Below are 21,332 nucleotides of genomic sequence, written 5' to 3'. Positions count from 1 at the left end.
TTCATTTCAGACCGGGGTTCGAGCAGAGAGATGCCAAAGATGCAAATCAAACCAAAACTCTCTCAAGCCTGACTTTTATATCCACGTTATAGGTTCAAAAGATGCAAATAAGAAAATAAATAAAAAAAAACACGTCCACCCCCCCTAGAACACAGAGTATTCTATTACAGGGTTAGTTTTGTTTTCTCTGCACCAGGCAGGCAGTTAGCAGAAATGATGAATCAGCAAACACGAGGTTGAGGATTCAAAGGTTATGGTCCTACTGTGGGGAGGAACGATCACAGGCTGTATCTTGGGATGCACTGAGGTAAGACATAGGGACATTGTTGATTCATCTAGGAAAGACCAAGCCCTCATACACGCACCCCCCCGGGGAACACCTGCTCCCACCTGCGGTCGGCATGCGCTCGGCGCTGGACGGTACCTGTTGGGGCTCCAGGGGATGGTGGGGGTCAGGCTGGTGTCGGGGAACAGGATGCCGTTATCCTTGATCCTATCCAGTGCATAGTGCATCTCGCAGAGGGGCAGGCGGTTCAGCTGGAACTGCAGCTCCACCTGTCGGGCACAACAGCAACGTCAAGTCCCTCCCGCCGGCTCCGAAGCCTGAAGCAAGTCCTTTGCAATGACCAAGTCTCTGCTTTACCGAGTGTCACACTGGGAATTCCTTATGCACTCACATCAGATAGACATGTCACACTGTTGTCCTTATAAACACTAGAAAAATACCCACACAGGGCGTATGGGAATAGACAGGCTGGCCAGAGACCTTTGTTCCCGGACTGTTAAATGAAGACGATGAACACCACAGACTTATCGTGTTTAAAAACCAGCCCACATCCAACATATTAACTTGCGATTTTTTAAACCTTCAAATCCTAATGTTGGGAGCAGGAACACCAGATTGACCTGACTTTGATGCAGCCGACGAGGGATCCAATTTTTAACACGGAGAGGCATCGGAATTTAGGGCCATCCCTCCTGTCCCATGAGCGTGCCACTTCTCTTTGTAGGCCACGCTACAGACACTCTGCCCCGAAACGATGAAGAGGCTGGGAGAAATCTACCGCCACAAGTTGCTTAAAGACCTGGATATCAGAAAAGCTCCCAGATGTGAGCTCTCACACTATCGCACCACAGGTGGAGTTGTGATTAGTTTAGTCTCCAGCTTCTAAAACACGAGGCGCTTTGATTCTCCTGCACTTTGGCTTCTCCGTGTCTAAATAACAGACAACAGTGGCCTTCACCAGCGGGTAATTGGCTACTCAGAGGTCAGTTTTGCCATTGAGACAAAAAGAAAATGCCACTCTCGAGCAAAATAATCTGTCAGATTAATCTCCTGTCTTTTAAACTTTTTTAAATCGTTTTCAGAGCAAGGCTTGCGAAGGCATGTAACCTTTCCTAACTTGGAATCGATAGTGCAGTCTTTCACCTTCAAGTCCTTAAAGCCGGCTTTTAAAAAAATCTGTGCTTAGCAGATGCAGAGCAAGGTTTTTCAATTCTGAAGAACCAAACCATCTGAAAAGCTGCTGTGCATGAATGGAACCAGTAACAGCAGCCCTACAAACCAGAGCAACAACAGTTAGCTCCTGGCACACCTTTTCTGACAGAGCACCAACAATGGATATGAAACGTCAGTGGAGTCACTTTCAAAAGTCACTGAAAGTTTTTTATTTTTAATTATTTCTCCTAAAAATGATCCATGTGTTTTTCCACTTATTGTCCTATTAAATGTGAAAAAAAGGTCTGACGTGATTTGTCTTGATTTCAGCCTTTACGTCAACAAAAGCTGAAATTTCAGGAAGGGTGTGTAGACTTTCGATATCCTCTGTGTTTTAAGATGTCTCTGCCAATCAAAGCTCCCAGCATGTGCGCTGCTCTGGCCTGCACCAGGGTGGCCAGCGGGACCCGCAGTGGCTGATCAGGAGCAGGCCTCCATGTGTGACGGCACAGCAGTTCCACTCAGTGGGGGCCTGCAGCAGCTCCAGGTTTTACCGAAAGGGGGAGCAGCACGCTACAATGCCCAGGCCATGCTTCGCTGGTTTGCCTCCACGAACTGGTTTTGCACTATGCTTGAGACCCAGACAAAAGGGCTAAAATGACCCAGCTAAGCTCATCCGGATCAGCGAAACCCCCTTCCTCATGTCCTCCTCTCGGGACCCGAGGACTGCACGCGTGGGAAGCACTGGTACGAAAAAAAACGCCCATATGAAACAAGACAAGACACTCATTCTGCACCCACTGCACAGCAGCAGGCCCAGATCCCTGGACACCTCCACCACCCCGGAGACTCTCTGGCGCCTTGAGCTGCGCTCATAAGACACATCACGACAGCGCCGGGACCCCAGCCTTCAGGGCTCTCGTTCCTTCCCAGCTCGTCTCCCCAGAGGGCCGGTTACCTGCAGCTCGTGGTCGGCCTGCAGGCCCAGCTCCTCGCAGCAGTCCCTGCACACCCTCAGGAAGATGTGCTCCTTGGTTTTCTCCTCGATCACGGCTTCGTACACCTTCTCTTTGGTTCCTGACGCCTGCGCCCTGCTGTCCTTGCTGATCGGCAGCAGCAGGACAGAGTTGACTTTGGTCATCACCAGGCGGCCGGCCAGCGTGTCTTCGGACAGCGTCTCGGTCAGCTTGAAGCGGCCGAACAGCTGGCCGTTCTGGGCGTACTTGGCCCCCCCAGCGATGCCGGTGAGCATGAAACTGGCGACGAGCTGCAACTGGACTTTGATGTTGAACCTGGAAGGAAACAGAAATGCGTTTTATCAAGTCATCTGTGCGCTGCGCTGAAGAGCAGGGGGGGGGGGAGGAGGAGAGAGACTTGTACTCGTTGCAGCTGGATTTGCGGACAAGAAGTGTCCGGAGCCTGAACTGGACTGCAGATCCGCTCGTCCACAAGCCGACCACCTGTTTCCCCTTCACGAATGGTCAATGCTTAACTCACGGCAAGACCATGACCATTGAGAACGTCAAGAAGAAACCAGATGAGGAACTGAAACTTGTGGCTTTTAAATGCCTTCTAGGCACATCTTAAAGGGAAAGAGAATCAAGAAAAAAGGCCATAAATAATGGAAAATAAAGTCCTGGAACAGACAGCAATAGTCACTTTCTCTTATTGGATTTCCCAGAAGGTTACTCCTGTGACTTCTGTGTAATCGGGTTTGTATCACTCTAATAACTTAATAAGTCTGCTGGTCCGCTTCAGATATTTTATAAGAAATAAACATAAAAATCCCTACCGAGCAGCAGGTGCTGCATTAGCAATGAAATTGCAAATCATTTCCATTTTAAAAGAAATGAATTCTATTCTAATACAAATCTCAAACCATCTCAATTCTCAGGAGACACCTTTAGGACATGCATTATTAAAATGCTTAAACTGCACCCACCCACATCCACCATACTCTCTCTTCTGCTAAAAAAAAAAGAGGTGCTCTCCTCAGTTGAAGAGCTACCCTGCCACCTAGTGGACATGAAGTACACGCAGCAATCAGACGTTCATAATCGTACGTAATTTCCCAAGAAGCTTCCAGAACTTAACATCGCCAGCACCTTGTTGCAACAAGTTTTCTTGTGCAGTACCTTCACTTGAATATAAAAAGTGAGCACGTCACATAAACATGCAAAAGGTTTCCATCTTTTTGTTTACTGAGGTGCTTTACAGAATGTCAATAAACCATCAGATTCTCTGTAAAAACACTAAGTTATAGATCATAGAAGAGTGTGTATAAGTACAGGAAATGCATTAAAAAAATACAAACTGGAAAAGCATCAACACGACCAGCAGACTGCCACCGCGAGATGGAGGAAACACTGTGGAGTCCCCCGGGAGCCCAAGCAGTACCCCTTCCAGCGCTCCGCCGCGGTCACCCCAACGGGGCAGGGAGTCCCCAGTCGGTTGCGGTCACCCCCGGGGGCAGAGCTGCTGTGGTGAGCATGGGGTTTGTACAGTCCTAGACGTTCCCCCCACCACCACCACCACGACCGAAACGTTCCTCCATCCAACCTCCTTGTACTTGTACACTCACTTGCCAACCTCCTTGTACTTGTACACTCCCTTGCCAACCTCCCTGTACTTGTACACTGCCTTGCCAACCTCCTTGTACTTGTACACTCCCTTGCCAACTTCCAACCTCCTTGTACTTGTACACTTGCCAACCTCCTTGTACTTGTACACTCCCTTGCCAACCTCCAACCTCCTTGTACTTGTACACTTGCCAACCTCCCTGTACTTGTACACTCCCTTGCCAACCTCCTTGTACTTGTACACTCCCTTGCCAACCTCCTTGTACTTGTACACTTGCCAACCTCCCTGTACTTGTACACTCCCTTGCCAACCTCCTTGTACTTGTACACTCCCTTGCCAACCTCCTTGTACTTGTACACTCCCTTGCCAACCTCCAACCTCCTTGTACTTGTACACTCCCTTGCCAACCTCCTTGTACTTGTACACTCCCTTGCCAACCTCCTTGTACTTGTACACTCACTTGCCAACCTCCCTGTACTTGTACACTCACTTGCCAACCTCCTTGTACTTGTACACTCCCTTGCCAACCTCCCTGTACTTGTACACTCACTTGCCAACCTCCTTGTACTGCGCGATCTCCTCGATGTAGAGCAGGTCGTGCAGCCGGGACTGGTAGTTCTCCTTGGTGAGCGTCTTGTCCAGCACGGACTGGGTGAAGAGCTGGTCCGCGGACAGAGGGATCTGGTACCGGGCCAGGAGGCTGCGCTCCAGCTCCATGGTCTCGTTGGGCTCGAACTCCACGATCGTCTTGCAGCAGGAGTCCCAGCGTTTCACTGACAGCAGGAGCTGCTGCCTCGCCTGCATCAGGTGCTCGAGGTCTGCAGGGCCGAGCAGGACCAAAACTCAAATATTCTGACAAATTAATGAGGCCCTGGGACTCATCTCAATTTTAACCAATTCAGAAAACTCAAATGTGACTGATGGCAACTGTATCGGCACAACATCAAAGCTGACCAAGTCAAAACCAGTGGTGGAATGAAAAAGACAAGGCGGGGTGCTCGTTAACAAGGAACCAAACCACAGCCAGAATACGGGAAGACTAGTCCAAGAAACACCGCCCCACAACCCTCCACAAACAAATGAGAGGGCACCCCCAGAGAGAGGCACATCTGGGTACAGGGCAAGAATAGCAAGAGCTGTGATATTGTGGAGACTAACATCTGGCTGTGGCCACTGTCGTCGGAGAATAGGTCATTTTCAGAAACCGGGGTCTGGGGCAGACCCTGGGAATGTCCATCAGACTAACGGTGTGGGAGGGGGGTAAACCTACAGAGCATTAAAAAGTCGCTACAGCAGACAGATCCGCCAAGGTATGGCGTTTCAAAGGTGCAAAGGTCTAGGGCTTGACCACCCAGCGACATCGCTCCTTTACCTGGTGTTTTCACCTGCATTAAAAGGACAGCGTAGAGTCCTAGAGGGCGCCAATCGCAAAGCCCGACTGGTTATGATGGCGCCCCAGCTTGTGATTTTAAAAAGCATCGACTACAGGCTGCAGTCCTGGATCGGCAGCTCCCACACTGTGGGCAGGCGATCCACTGAGGCTGCCTACGGCTGCCGGGCTCACAGCGGAGGCAGCGATGGCCTGAGTCTTGAGCACAGCTGTTCAGCCTCATCCCTAGCCGAGTCTCGGCGTGAAAAAAAAAATCTGGAAAACCTACAGCACCCGCTTGGACTCTGCAATTCCAAGCTCCCTTCCCCCCCCCCCCCAAACAGGACTGAGCTGAAGGGGCACCGCCCGCCCCAACACCAGCGATCGGATACAGTCGCACATTCTGGAACGTACCCTCGATGGAAGCGGCATCCACCATGACTCTCTGCATCAGCACGGGCTCCGAGCCAAAGTCGAAGACGATCGTCTGCCGAAACGTCCCGAATATCTCCGTGCTAAAGCCCACGACGACCTCGTAGACGCAGTGGTCCATTCCGTTCTGGCCCACGCTGCCTCCCACCCACTCCTGGCAGCTCTCCGGGACCTGCTGCCGCAGCAGGCTGGAGGCGTCCCCAGTGGACACCGCGGTGATGCCGAAGTGGGGCCGGTGGGCGTCGTACAGGAGAGCGATCCGGTACAGCGTCCTGGCCGGCTGGGGGGCATCGAGAACATGTTTTACACCGCGCGCAGTCCCGTGCTCCACCGAGCAACGGCGACGGAGGGAGAGCGACACTTGGAACAAAGCAACAAACATCTCGCTTCATCAGTGTAACTTCACATCACTGAACGTATTATCCGCAAGGCAGAAACGTTGGTAGCAAACCTACAGGTACAAGAACTAACCTCCTTTTCTAGCTCTCTCGATATTAATCTGGCATCACATGTTGCATTAGGGGAAATGCATTCACAAGAGGCAAAGGGCCGAAAGACGGCCGTATCCGTTCTGACCTTGCAGCAGAGCGTAAACGTCCAGGAGTGGCACGACTTCTTGGTGGTGACCGTGACCGACAGATCGGAGCTGTGCTCCACACTCACTCCTTCCAGGTATTCGCTGAGCTGAGAACAAGGCAGGAGAAAAGGGCCGTGGCTCAAAACGCTACATACAGAAAGGCAGTGACAGGCACAAAATGGTCATCTTTACTTAAAATATGCGTGCGTGTCCGTCTGAAAGCGTGCTCATTCCAAGGTTTCCAAACTCCAGTCTTTGGGGTCCGTAAGGGAGTGAGGCTTCTAGGTCTCATGAAGTTACAAGCGGTTCATCGCTGACCCAGTTAAGGTTAAAACGGGGTTTAAACTGGCCTCCAGCTGCAGAGACCTGCTGGATTCCAGATTCCCAGGCCCCGAGCTGGGATCCCCTGCTTTGTGCACTGCTCCACTATCAGGTGTATATTTCTACCCTCCTGCAGTGCACATTCTCAAAAGCTAACTGCAATGCCTCAGACACAATACACACCTGCACTATGCACTTTTTGCATGGTCTACCATGGGTGTTTTTTTCTCACTACTACATATTTATTGTCCCAAAACATATTTATTGTTCCTGTTGTTATTATTTATTATGTTTGTAATGTACTGCCAACATTGTGTGGTTTTATCGGTTGTACTGTGCATGTCCCGAGAGATGAGCGTATTTACAAATTCCAATGTACGGCAATAAACTACTGTACTACTATATTTCATATATTTTAACAGAATTGCCCCTGAAGCGGGAGCCTTCGTCCTCCCCCTCCCTGGCCGTTGTGAAAGCAGCACAGGCTAGATGGATGCTGCCCACCTCCGGGACTGGAGCCCAGGAGTTTCATTCCAACTCGGCTCTTATTAAATTCAACCTCCATTACGCTGCTGACTCATCCGGACCAATTTGCCAGCTTCGCCCAGCTCTTCAGGTGCCTCCGCATTAAAAAGACCCAGACAACCAGCAGAGCGTCCGGCCTCCCAGGACCAGGACTGGCCAGACGTGGCCCCGAATCAGCCTGCCTGTGAGACTACTGGCCGCCCAGTCCATGTCACAGCAACTGGGCACTCTAGCCTCGTCATGAAAGGGCTTGGGAGTCACTATCCTGCTTTGACTCGCAAAACTACGCAGCATCTCATCCTCAGCGGAGCACCACTGCGGTTAAATCGGTCCGATTTCTGAGCCCCGGGAACGACACTGCCGCTGCATTCCCTGCCTTAAAAGGGGCCATGCCGTGAATTTCACCTGATCTAACCTGAACAATCTGCAAAGCTGCAACAGCAGTGGGAGGGTTACTTTTGCTTATGGCTTTGGGGGGCAGGGGAGAAGGCAGAATGGGAAAATCCTTCATGTGATCCGGCTGTCGGGAAGAACAGGGAGCCCGAGCGTTTTTTCTTGCGGCCCTGGTGTTAATCCACAGCTTTATGCTCTGGTGCGCTCGCCGCGTGAGAGAAGCAAGCCGTACCACTTTCTCCGGAGACAAAGAGTTCATCCATTTCTCAATGAGGGCCTCCATGTAATTCCCAGTGAGCTGCTTGCCTTCCTGCTGCTGCTGCTTCAGCCGGATCAGCCTGGAAGCGTATCTCTTCTGCCACTCGGTCAGCTCCTCCTGCGAATGCGCCGAGGTGCACTGAGCACCATATCTGCAAATCCTCTGCTCTAAAAACCTACACGGGGGAGAACCACAGCTTTTCATAAGGACTTACAGATACTACACAACACATTTTATCATACCTGCAGTAACCTGATCAGCACAAGACACTGCCAGAGCACAAGAAAACACCTGCGCATCTTCCAGTTTTTCCCCTTCTGAACTTCAACACACCCCCGGCACACGCCAACGGCACGGTTCGGCCAGCCTTTTAGAAAGCCATCAGTAAACACAACCGGCATGGAGGTGTGCCTGCACGCTGCTCTCAAGAGGAACACCGCTGGGGTAATAGAGTATATCCAAACCGCTGAGCTGAGCAGTGGGTCGTGCTAGAACTCAGCTGCTGCAAGAAACTACTTTCGTACAAGTTTTAAGACAAGTCGGGCGTCATGCCCCAAACTTTTATGCGACAACAGACAAACCGCTGACCTCAACTCCAGCTCACAGACCAACGCGCGGACTCTTGCATTATCTGAGCGTGCGTCTGAGAGCACCTGGCCGGCCACATTACCTTTTGCACAGCGTGTACTCCTCGCTGCTGGTCACCCCCCGGGGAGGAGGCCGAAAATGCCACCCATCCTGCTCGTCTGCAGAGAGAAACCAGAGCACAGGTGTAACGTGTGGCCCCTGACACAGGCACTCTAACAACAGGCAAACTGCAGCCTGGGCAGTCTGCGCTGGCCGTGAACAATGACTCGAAAAGGACACGGGGTCTTACTTTCAGGCCTGAACTCCTTCTCGACATAGTGCTTTAAATCAAATACATAAATGCACCAAGGTAAGAGGGCAGACAGAAAAGAAGCAATAAAACAGGGGTCAGACCTATAATAGGTAACAGCGGACATCTGAAAGGGAACAGTTTGGTTTTGATTTCTTTCTGCAGAAGAGCCATGTGCTTACCTTCCTCATTGTCTTCTGTGCACTCCGAGGCCATCAGTCTACTTACTGTCTGTTAAGCGCATCAAACAGCCAGTGTTAGACAATTGCAACGAGGTGCAATAATACTGCATGAAGGCATACAAGAAATTGAGTTTTTTTTGAGAGAATCCCCACTTCATGAAAGGAAATCTTCAGACTAGTACTGCTATTTTTTTGTGCGAAGGGCTCTCTTAAACCGGAGAAACTGGCTGCAAGTGGGGATAATTACAAGATTTCAGACAGCCCCTGTCTGCAGATGCATTAGCAGGTTTTTCACAAAATCAAATAGCGCTACACAGTCTGCGCAGTAATAGCAGCCGGAGCTCTATGCAGTGATGACAATTTCCCACTGAACAGAGGCTTGATCCATTTTGATGTTTTGAGGAAATAAATTCCCATTTTAAAGCTTAAAACTGTTCAGGTCAAAGTAAAGCAAGATGTTTCCTTTGTAATGTAATAATCATGAAGGATCCAGGACCTGGTGTTGACTTAGATTACAGACAAAAACCCACAGACGGTAAAATCTGAAATGACTCAAAACTGCTCTGCAGTTGGACTCTTATTTCCATCCCCCGCTTAAGCACAAAATGACTCATTTGATTAAAATATAAAAGGAATCGTAAAACCTGAGGACTTCCCAAAATAACTTTTTCATCATGAATGTTGCACATGACTGGTGCCAAGACTGTCTATAATCCTGTACAACACCAGGAAACCGCTGATCTAAAAACATTTTCCAGCATACACATGTTGATTCTGAGACTTGCATTGGTATTTCCAAATGCAACTTGGTAATTTCCCAGAACCATACTCAACAAGCACGCTTACTTCCATCTCGGAGAGAAGCATTTTCAATCTGGTCAAATCCTTCGTCACCATCCCATTCTAAAGTGAAGAGATATGTTTAAGAGACATGCAGCACACACTGAACTTTTGCAGAAACCAATATACAGTACAAGAAAAAGCAAAAACTCTTCATTTCCCCTTTCCCTCATTTTGACATGCAGAGGGTTGACTCACCACTGCTTGATCTCTCTATGCATTTAAATTGAAACCACAGAGCGCGGGGATGAGAATCCTTTGCCCAAGTTAACTCCCTATCACAAAAGATTCGGATACTACCACATGCACAGGAAGTCTTTACATAAGGACACGCTCAAGAGCAGAGTGTCAGTTTGGTTTCCATTAATGCATCGCCCAGCTCCTATTTAATCAGCAAAACCTACACACACTTCACATATAATATCTACAGACATTCATTCCCTTACGTACATTCAATCCGTTTTGTCCCATTAGTTGTTTACAATTACTACTCACTGCATTTAACTCAATTAATCATTAATGAAGTAACTGAGTAGCTTTTGAGGACTGACGGCAACTAATTCATGTCCATACAATACAGTCCTGCAAAACGCACTGCTGTGGTTTCACACCAGCACTCTGAATACTATATTACACAATCCCCAACTACACCTAATTTCAAAGTCTAATTCATGTTCACTACAAACACTTCAAGAAAGGATTCAAGCTTTTCTTCTAGAAGGACAGAAAAAAAAATAGTTTTAAAAGCTAAACGTTCTGTTTTCTCTTTGTTGCCTAACAAAGCCCTGAGCCCCAGGTGCTGCTGTTCTCTCGACAACAGGATGTTTTTTCGGCATTAAGTACTCATCGTCAACACTCTTTAGAAAGGCTTCAGTGCAAAGCCTTAATTAGTGTAAAAACATGTTCCATGGCAAGGCGGCGGCGGCGGCGGCGGCGGCAGGCGTGCTCATCCACGCAACGATGACAACACGCCGCCTCGCTGTGGCTGCGGGCTCGTATCACACAGGTACCTACGGCACAGCCTTGCACGCCGAGGACACAGAGCGGGGACTTCAACCTTCCCCGAGTATTCGTGGAAAAACGGCGGGATTTACCAGCGGTTCCCCGAACAGCGACTTGTTCAGGACGCCAGACACCTCCTGCAGGCTTCCCTCGGCGAGCAGGCAGCGAAGCACGGCCTGGAACGAGCTGCCTCCCTTCGCCAGCCCCTCAGCCAGCACTGCAACAGCAAAGCAGCAAGGCCTTCAGCTCAACAAACCCCTGACCGCAGTTATACTCGTTACACCGGGGTGACATGGGGGCACATTGGTCAGCGTTGCTAATGCAGCGCTGGGGCCCTGGGCTGCTGTCTGTGTGGAGTTTGCATGTTTGCTCAGGTCTCCCCCGGGTGCTCCAGTTTTCTCCCACAGTCCAGCACATACAGTCCAAAGACATACTGGCAGGTTAAATGGCTTCTGGGAGGCCCAGTTCAGTTTGTCACAGGCACAAGTGCAAGGAAAGGCTTGTATTGACCCTGCCCAGCGCCTGGCTCTTGCTGGGAAAGCCTCCAGCTCCCCCATTACCCTGAATTAGATCAAGCGGTTAGAAAAGGGATGGATGGATGGACTGATGGATGGATGGATCAGTTGTTACACAGATCATTTTGAAGCAGAATCCACCAGGCACTGGATCGTTCACCCACTAACAGGGAATGCGAGCAGGGAGTAGACGGTTGCCAGACAGGTGAGTTTTACCCTACTGGCGAAGTGCTGCTACAGGAGGGATCCTATTCAGTACGAGAAGAACCGCAGGTTCAGATATTTGGCGTCTGCGCTTGGCTGAGGAGCCGATGACGCAGAACTGCCACATGTGGGATTATGACAGAACCAAACTAAACTAGGTGGAGGAGATCTTAGAGAAGATCCTGTGTCAGAACCACGAACGTGATTGTGTCACTGAGGGCCCAGGCCAACTAACTGCACACTGCTGCTCAGCCAGACTTGAACCCGTGGCCACCGAGCTCAGCCTGCACTCAGGAGAGCATCTTTACAGGCTGAGCCAGTGGGGGAAAAGCCTCAATTAAAAGTAAACGGTAAACTGAAAGTTCATCTCGCAATCATACTGTGGCTCCCTCTCTTCAGGTCGAACACTCCTGTCTTAATTGCTACTGCTTGTAATGGCCAATCTGCACGCAGGACGAGTGTCTTTGAGAAGAGACAACTTCCTGTTTCCAGTGGCCAGGCCCGTGCTCTTTAAAGCGCCTTGCACCCTTGCAGAAACAGCACACTAACGTTACAGAAGCCACTGAAACAATTTCAGAAAGCAAAGTGGGGAATATATCCAATGTCTCATGATGGCACCATCCCATGCTGCCATTCCAGCGTACCAGAGAGGAAGTCCACCCAAAATCCAGCAGCACGGGCCCTCCGTCAATACATTTCGGAGGAAAGCAAGAACCATCATCACCCAACACCAGGAAGGCCCGCTACAATTAACAGCGGAGAAACCTGAACTTAGGGTGAAAGTGACAAATATCTTTAGAAAGCTGCTTACTGAAGTAAATGAATAGTGTTAGCACTACATTACATTCTTATGCATTTTACAACCATGTCTCAACAAATTCCACCCCAGTCCTGCTGCTCCGGTCTTTTTAACAACAGCCATGTGAACCAGCCGTTCCTGCATTCTAGCGAATGAATGTTAGGGACTTACCATGCTTGCAGTCTTCATCTGCTTGATCGTAGTTCTTCTGTTGGCATCGGAGCAGAAACAAAGAACACTGCATTACTATTCCAGCTCCACACTATTCGTATTAAGTGTCAGCAAAAGGTCATATAAAAGGTGAATATTCCAACAGCACTTAAACCAGCACATCCCACACTTTGCACAGAGCTGTTTGCACGTGAGGCTGCCGATTAGCAAGGTGTGGAGACCGGCAGCAGTGTGAGGTTCCCTTGTGCTGCTGGCTCAACCCCAGCCCACAGGAGTTATGAGGATTGTCAAGGCTGGCAGGCTGTCAAGCAGCACTGAAAGCTATCTGGGCAAAACAGCAGAGAAACCCAGAAAATGTGAAAGACTGAAGGAAAGTGAGATAATGCATAATGGCAGCTAAAACTAATTTGTGGCTACAAATCATAACGTGAAGAGGCCATTCATTATACATGGAGGAGGATGGAGCGGGGGTGGATAGATCAATATTAATCAACCATTATACCCTCTATAATGACACAATTTACTACATAATTGCTTATTTAGGGCCGCCTATCTTAATTCGGATGAACAATGAATACCAGCAGCCTGGTTTCTTAAGAAATCTCACATTTTCAACTGTTCCATTTAAGCACACAAGTTCCACTATAAACACAAACATGACTTTGATGGGCACCACTGTGTGCTGGCAGGCTGTTCCCCTGTATGTCCTTGTAACCTGTGCTGGCAAGCAGTGCCCCTGTGTGTACACAAAGCACATGCCAAAAGGCATTGCCCCTGTGTGTGCTAATAGCCTGTAGCCTGTGCCGAAGGCCAGCGCCCCTCTGTGTGTCCAGGCAGGCCTGTGCCGCAGGGCAGTGCCCCTCTGTGTGTCCAGGCAGGCCTGTGCTGCAGGGCAGTGCCCCTCTGTGTGTCCAGGCAGGCCTGTGCTGCAGGGCAGTGCCCCTCTGTGTGCCCAGGCAGCCCCTCTGTGTGTCCAGGCAGGGCTGTGTTGCAGGGCAGTGCCCCTCTGTGTGTCCAGGCAGGCCTGCGCCGAAGGCCAGTGCGTACTCACCAGCTGCAGAAGAGCTGCTATCCTGAACAGCAGGGCCTTGCTGCGCAGGAGGCCATGTGTAGGCGGGCTGCGGGGCCGCAGGCTTAGGGCGAGGAGCGCCTCCGTGCAGTGCTTCACCGCCGCCTCGTACTCCCGCCTGCCCAACGATGCACACGCGTCTTCACATGACTTCTCTGGCCTCCTGTCTGCCATGACTTAGGGACAGAATTCCTGACGAAAACAAGACCAAAAGGCTTTAAAATAACCACGTGCAGACACGCACACACTGCCTGCCTCACACCTCCTCGATTCCTTCCTACAGAGGCCAGGCTGCCCCCTCTTCACAACTCTGACCTCATCGGCGCCTTCGGCGTCTGCCCGCCGAGCACATTCCTCGGGAACAAAGGGAGGTGGGGTCATTTCTGCTTCTTTTAACACGTCTGCCTCCAAGCATGGAGGAGTCTGACATGTCTGTCACTAGTGTCACAGTGTCACAGCGCCCCAGCTCTGGTCGCATCAAGAGCCACCCTGAGCGACCCGCCAGCTGAATGAATGGCACTTCCGATGCTCCAGTCTTTCCTGAAGTCAAACACGTGTTTGGCCCCAACACCGCTAACTGAAGCGACCCGCTGCCAAACCAAGGAATCCACTATCTTAACAGCCTAAACTCCCGATGACAAAATAAAACCCAGGATAACCTGACAAGCAGACCGTGTTGTTGTGGAGATGCAAAATTGATGGTTGCACAGGATTAATAAGAAACTACATTTCGGACCATTTTTAACAAATCGGCACGCAACGAGCCCGCCCGACAAAGCAATCCTGCGAGGGCAGACCACTAGTAATCTCTCTTATATCGTCCATGAGACATGTACACAACACAGTCTGATCCCTTAATTTACAGCTGCTGTGGATGAGACGTGCTCCCTGTGAAATTCGAGTTAGCAGCGTGAGAACAAGCTAGCTCAATACCTCTAATACCCTGTATTGTGTTTCTGCTGTGCATCGACACAGTGCGTTTCAATGCCTCCATTTATTTCCTAACTGCTTCTTCCAATTCAGGGTCGCAGGGGAGCTGGAGCCTATCCCGGCAAGCAAATGGGCACAAGGCAGGATACACCCTGGACAGGACGCCAGTCCATCGCAGGGCACACGGACACAGTGACACCAGGGGCCAATTGTACCGGAAGCCAATTAACCTACCAGTACGTCTTTGGATTGTGGGAGTAAACCGGAAAATCCAGGAGAAACCCGAACAAACCTGGGAAGAACGTACAAATTCCACCTGAATAGCACTCCAGGTGTGGGACTGAACCCAGGGCCCCAGCACTCTGAAGCAGCAATGCTAACCACTGCACGTGCCCTGTATCTCAACCCTGTCGGACAACCACAAACTAAATTACATGTTTGCAAAGTTGTCCACTTACCTTCTTTAGGCTAAAAGCTTAAACGTCTTTTGGACCAAACCTATGGCAGACGGCAAATATCCTTTTCTAGATAAAAATTTGCTTCCACGGCATATACGTTTATTCCACTTGAGATTTACAACACTACCCTGAGTCTCAGGCTAAGAAATGGAACCCAAAGAATAAATAACCCATGTGGTGCGGAACTGAGGAAAAAGGAACTATAAAATGACTTAGATTATGTTCATCAAGGGTTTGAGTGCCTTTACACTTCCTGACAAGGTGTTCACTGCTTCAGCTCCATCGTGAAGCTGAGGCTGGAGACCAGCTCCCCTCTGCTCAGAAGTCTGAGCAGGTTATGTTTCTTAAAAAATGTCATGTAACACACAACTAAACCTTAACCGTGCTGGAAAATACACGACTGATTATGATTTTTTTTTTTAACAAGGCCACTGCCTGGTCTAGAATAATAGACCCACAGCAACTCTCCGGCACTTCACACCTCAGAAGGTGAAGAAAAAGCCTTCTCACTGAGCAACATAAATCAATGGAAATTTCATTGGCAATCCCTCCCACGCCAAAACAGACAGCCTGCCCTGGTCAATGCAGTGCTCTAATGTTACACTCCAAGCTCTGCATGCCTGGGACACAGACTCTTCCTTTAGGAGACAATCGGAGCACAGAGGGCACATTCCGACACCACGAACCATGAGAAGAGACAGACTTTAAAAGAAGCCCAGAGCCACTGCCTTGACCACAGCAAAGGGCGAGTCTGCATGGAGCTTAGTTGCTGTACTGCACGCGAGCGCAAAGGGTCATGAGAACAGGCCTCAGGACGGTTTCTGGGACCTGCAGCGGGGTAAGGAGGAGCTCTCGCCCGCTCCCCCGCGTCGTGACCCAATCGGTCACAATCGTGGACAACCCCAGACACGAGCACGGAGAGAAATCCTGCTCCCAGTGTCTCGACCAGTACGGCCACTCGCTCACGGGTGCTCAGAGCGCAACACGGGTCCCCGACAATGCTGGTTCGAGCCAGGCCTTCCAGGAACTCCCACAGGGGTTTGTGGGCCCTGCCGTTGACAGTACACGCCCTTCAGTGCTAAACCCAAACGCCTTCAAGGGAAAACCGTCTTCCCTGTCCAGGAGTCCAGAATGCAGAAATAAAGGAACAAACCCATCAGAATTGCAAAAACCGGACCGGACTCACGTAGCCCTCAGTAATAATTCTGAGGGTCGCCCTGCCCCAAGAGGACACGTGGCCTCTCCGCCAGCCTGGCACAGAGGATCTCGCAGACTGGGGCACGAACTCTGGTCCCGGAGGTTCCTGCTCGATCAAGACCTGGGAAACAGAGCTGCACACTGGTGGTGGTGGAGGGGAGTCCCCATTACCCGTAAAGCGCTTTGAGTGAAGTGTCCAGAAAAGCGTAATATAAGTGTAAGCAATTGTTAATTATTATTATTATAATCTGAATCCTTATCCACTTCATTTGTCCCAGTAAGTCACTGATGTCCAGGACAGAGTGAAAACCACCAACATGAAGCAGGAGGACCAGAGCGGCCCACCGGCCAGCTGCTCTAGGAGTTGAGGGTGGAGCAGCAGGTGGCGCCCTTCCCTCTGGCTCACAGTTTCTAAGGCCCCAGTGTGGCAACGGGGGGACACTGTTCTGCAGAAGGCACCGTCCTTCCGATTAGACGTTAAACTGAGGTCCTGACTGCTTGGTCATTAAGGTCCCACAGCACTGTTTGCAAGTGTAGGGCTGTTAACCCCAGTGTCCCAGTGCGTGCTGGACTGGAGCGGTCCGGCCTCCCTAAAGTCACAGGAGGGATATGTAAAGCACTCGGGGATCTTCTCGGAAGAAAAGTACCATATAACTTCGCAGAATCGTCAATTAATTACTTTTTAATTATCTCATATCAGAGCATTTGGAAAAAAGGGGTGTCAGACGGTGGGAAGGATCGCTTGTCGCCCCCAGGGCTCAGAAGTGCGGGACCCCAGGACCCCCGCAGAGCTGTCACAATGAAAAGCATCCTTGAGCACACTGGTCTCTCGGCGAATGGGATCCTGGGGTTCCCGAGACACGACGCCCAGTGACGAGCTCCTTCTTGGTGCCGCGCTTTTCCCCCCCAATTCCTGGCATCCAGGGATCGAGGATACACACTGAGCGACCCTCAAGGCACATTTAACTCAAAACAGCAGATCAAGAAGCAGATCTGTGGAAGAAACGGCCCTGAACTATAACACACTCCCTGAGGTCACATTCAGCATTTACAGCGCGTTTATAATCCACAGTTGTATCTTATAAAAAAAGTCTTTATCCTGTTTTTACGAGTAGGTCCATGAACACGGGTACTGACACCAATAAACAGCTCAAACATAATGAACTCTATCCCCCACCCCCCAGACATAACATTAGTGACCTCCGCAGTTATAACCATTTCTGTTCTTCAAGTTCAGGCGCAACGACAGGGAACCAGTCCCGGATAAAAACCGAGTGTATAAAAGCAGATGGGTCCGATCAACGAACTTAAATGTATACAGCTGGCAGAATAAAATGCCACTAAGTGTGCAAAGAAACCAGCTGTACTGTATGCCCATCCTGCACCAGCTGTGTGTCTCTGCAAACCAACACCACCTTTCGCCATGACCTACACTCGAGCAAGGCACACCACCAAAAATAAACACCACCCACTTAAAACGGAATGACAGCACGCCAGCCCACAGAGACACTGGCTGCTGCAGTGGCTAATGTCTTTGCAGAGTCTCCGCAGGGTTTCGTGCAGGACAGGAGGTCTTCCATGAAAAGTCCCCCTCACTCAGATGTGCTTCTCTGAAGATACAGGAAATGTAATCAAAAAGCACAGGGTAACCACAGCACCGAGCCTTAAAAATTAATAAAAACAACAGACAAATCCACCAGTGACGCTTGGACATCCACAGTGGAGAACTGGTCCCGGTGTCTACAGGCAGATAAGCTTCATATTAAAAAAGTCTAACAAAGCACCGATCTACCTGAAAAAAGTTTGCTACGGTACATTACGGCTTCTTGCTCACCCTTTGCTATTGCAAAGGTTGCTATGGCAAAACAAATTAACTGGGGCTGTTTTTTCTTCTTCTTTGGAGTACCCGCCGATTCCCTGCGGTCTTCCCGCTGTATCACACAGACTGTGACTCAGGGGTGACCGAACGATGATGGCATCCAATCTAATCGCACGCTCATGCTTCCACTTGTGGTAACCGTGGCAGAAGAACTGGAAAGGGGCATCTGGTTGTGAAGGCTGCCCATCGGCAAACGCCGCATAACGGCAATCGTCCCCCAGGGCTGTTTCACCTGAGCTGTGGTGCCCCGTCAGAAACAGCGCTGCCGAAAACTACCTGGTCAACTTTGGGCGGGTTACAGGTCGTTTGCTCCTCAGATTGCACTTGGTAATGAACCAGAAATTGAGCAGGTGGTGTTATTTTAACTTTTATGGGAACACATCTTTACAGTAACAATCCTATGTTCATTTTTTTTGGGGGGGGGCTGATGTTCTTAACCAAGAGGATGAGGTCTCTGTGGACTCTGCTGGGGGTTCAAAGGTTTTTTGTTCTCACCTCAAGACCTAACTCGTGTGTAAGATCAACACTGTTGAACGGTTATCAGCTCTGGAGCCTGACACACTAGCCACCGTGTCTGCTGATCTCAGCTTTACAGACCACAGCAGGAAATGATTACAGAACCCTTTCCCTAAGACACCGAAAATTTATCTTTTTTTTTTTTTTGGCCGTGCAACTCGTGGCGCAGTTTGCACGAACAAGTAACAGGTTTGGCTAGGCACTAAGCCGCAGCCGCCCAGCTGCAAGCACATCTGAGTGGAAGAAGGAAATTTTCCAATCGGGAGGCGCAAAGGAATTAAAAAAATAAAATAAAACTACGGGCTGAAGAAACGTGCCGTCTTTCATCTCGACGCGACCTCCTCGGTCGGCGTTTCAGCGAACCGGGGCTCCTGTGACCGGTACCTGCCGGGGCTGCAGTCGCACTAACAGGGGAAAGACAACCCCGACCTGTCTCGGAAATGTCATCACTGATAGTGGAGTGGAACCCGACCGCTCCCGATATGGACAGCCACACAGTCAGAAAAACACCCTATCTTTGGATTCCAGGTCAGTTAATAATAGATACCCCCCACCCCCCTGCGAGCGTGCATAAGCTAGCTCTCACCCCCTACCACCACTACTACCACCCCTGTCGTACAAGACAACAACAACACGGTGTGAAACGCACTCCTTACTGACTGGACCGTCTCCCCCGTTTGGGGTTACTTTATTCCGGGTCCGCGTCTGCAGCACATCCGTGCAAAATAAGTTTGGAAGCGAAGCTAATGACTGACAAGTACACTCGGTGCGTGTGTGTGTGTCTATATATATAGAGAGAGAGAGAGATAGCTCCCCATACATGCAACTGGCAAAACCGTTTTATGTAACGCTGCAACGCTCCAAACGAGGCGATTACAAGGCGTCCCGTCCCGTCCAGACCTCCGGCCCCATCGCCTCACCCCCCACGTCCGGCGTGCGGTGCTTGGACCGAGTTTGCACACGGGGAGCCGGGGGTGCTTCTGATGTAAACAGGACTGTCCGCACGTCAGCTGAGCCAGGGGCCTCTGGGCAGCCAGAGCTCAGGGTAGCGGTAGGGGCCTCCTGTTTAGGCTCGCCGTTTCTCTCTAACGCGGCGCACCGCCCGACCTCCCGGCGGCGGCCAGGGCTCGCCGGCCCGCTGCTCTCCTCCCCGGGAGCCGCAGACGGCGGCGGCGTCCCCGGGCCGGCTCACGGCGGGGGAGCGCGACGCACGGAGCCGAAAAATGGGAAGTCTGTACTTACCTAGCTCTACTTTCTACGCCATCTTGCCTCCACTTGTCAGCCTCCCCCAAAGCATTGTGGGCTGGGAGATGTGAACTCTCCTCGCTTCCTGGAAAGCGCGGCCGTGCTGGCCAGTCCCGCTTCCTCCTCGTCCCGGCTTCAGGACCTGGAGCGGTGCAGTTCAGTTACCTTCATGCCTGGGTTAGCGGGGTCCGGCGGTCTTCCCGACGAACCGAGCTGGGCTGTGCTGCACCACTTAAACAGAGGGGAAACGTGCGGGCAGAGGGGGCTGAGGCGATAGGTTAGGGAGAAGCCGTGGAAAGAGGCATCGTTATTCACGGGCGCTGAGTGTAGGGGGAAATATTACTGAAGGGATCCTCTTTGACTCGGTCAAACAGTTACTGAAGTTAGAGGACCGTGCCTTTTCCGTGCCCCCTCTGCACCCGGAGTTCATGTCCTTGGTGTGTTTTTTTTTTCCCCCTCTACAATGCCGAGACATATGGACATAAAAATTAAAATGTACTGCTTTTCTAAATCCTAATGAAGCAAAGTAGGTCACAGCGGCTGTCTGGCCGCTGCATTTCCGATGAACTGCGTAAGACGTAAATGAAAGTATTAGGCGCGTTTTCATGGGAAAATCGGAACCACAAGAAACACGGTTCTTGTGCGAGAACAGACGGGTATTGAGTATTGTGTATTGTGTATTTTATTAATTCTGTTTCGTTGACGCTGTTATCCAAAGCGCCGGCACCCGTTTGTCCAGCCGGGTATTTCACCGGAGCGTCTCTGGTGGAGCACAACAGCAGTGTCTCTCCTGGGATTTAAACCCACAGGCTTCTCGATACAAGCCCTGAGCTGTGAGACCTGCTGACCTCTTGGGGTTCTTTCTCCTGTTTTCTGTGCAATTTATCCACTTCTCACCAAATTCTGCTCCCTGCAATGCTCCGGACGTGTGCAACACCAGCATTATCACAGCCAGGACTGATTAAGTGACTGACAGCTCATCTGGGGGTCTTCTAGGTCTCTTCAAAGCACCAGCTGAAAAGGGCTGGGAGGGAGTGTTAAATTGGTCCAATTAAACCAATCATGAGCTGATTAGCACATTCAGAGCTGCAGAGACACTTGCTTCTTCAGGACTAGGACTGCCTGTCTGTCTGGACTAATGCCTTTGGCAGTTCTTGCAGTGATCGTGCACAACGTGTTCCATCTCCTCTCTTAATGACCTAATTGGGCAGCTCTTGATCATAACCGGAACAATTTAACACTAGAGCATTTGTTCCCAATTCCACCATCATCAGATATTATCATCATATTATCAGATAATTGAAGCCCTTAATGAATCTAAGAAATTGCTTCATTGGTATATCTGATCACAAATGTGGGGTTTTTATTTCATTTACAAAATACAACTGTTAAGAGGTGGGAACAAAACATTCAGATTAACCTTATTATGAAATCAGTGAATTTGATTGTGTAACAGGAACCTACAGGTGTGAGTGAGTCAGCAGGACAGGAATGGGGTCCACTGGTCCAGAAAGTCTGATGGACTGGAGCTGGGCACCTACGGTATACCTTATA

General features: G+C 50.3%; 1 protein-coding gene across 1 annotated transcript in view; it reads right to left on the bottom strand.

The window, feature by feature from the left end:
• Window positions 1-20,046, bottom strand: part of helz (helicase with zinc finger) — a 71,239-nt gene extending 51,193 nt beyond the window's left edge. The window contains exons 1-13 of the mRNA XM_069194635.1: window positions 19,776-20,046; window positions 13,536-13,745; window positions 12,485-12,521; window positions 10,888-11,012; window positions 9,800-9,856; window positions 8,954-9,002; window positions 8,565-8,640; window positions 7,868-8,069; window positions 6,396-6,503; window positions 5,802-6,099; window positions 4,569-4,836; window positions 2,397-2,730; window positions 425-555 (exon numbers count right to left, since the gene is read on the bottom strand). Coding sequence (XP_069050736.1) covers window positions 425-555; window positions 2,397-2,730; window positions 4,569-4,836; window positions 5,802-6,099; window positions 6,396-6,503; window positions 7,868-8,069; window positions 8,565-8,640; window positions 8,954-9,002; window positions 9,800-9,856; window positions 10,888-11,012; window positions 12,485-12,521; window positions 13,536-13,727 — 1,877 coding nt within the window. The 5' untranslated portion in view covers window positions 13,728-13,745; window positions 19,776-20,046. The remainder of the gene's footprint in view (window positions 1-424; window positions 556-2,396; window positions 2,731-4,568; window positions 4,837-5,801; window positions 6,100-6,395; window positions 6,504-7,867; window positions 8,070-8,564; window positions 8,641-8,953; window positions 9,003-9,799; window positions 9,857-10,887; window positions 11,013-12,484; window positions 12,522-13,535; window positions 13,746-19,775) is intronic.
• Between the last annotated feature and the right edge of the window lie 1,286 nt (window positions 20,047-21,332).

The sequence above is a fragment of the Lepisosteus oculatus genome, chromosome 9, assembly GCF_040954835.1.
Source record: "Lepisosteus oculatus isolate fLepOcu1 chromosome 9, fLepOcu1.hap2, whole genome shotgun sequence".
Lineage (NCBI taxonomy): Eukaryota > Metazoa > Chordata > Actinopteri > Semionotiformes > Lepisosteidae > Lepisosteus > Lepisosteus oculatus.
Note: the sequence above shows the minus strand (reverse complement) of the source record. Positions and strands in the feature narration are given on the sequence as shown.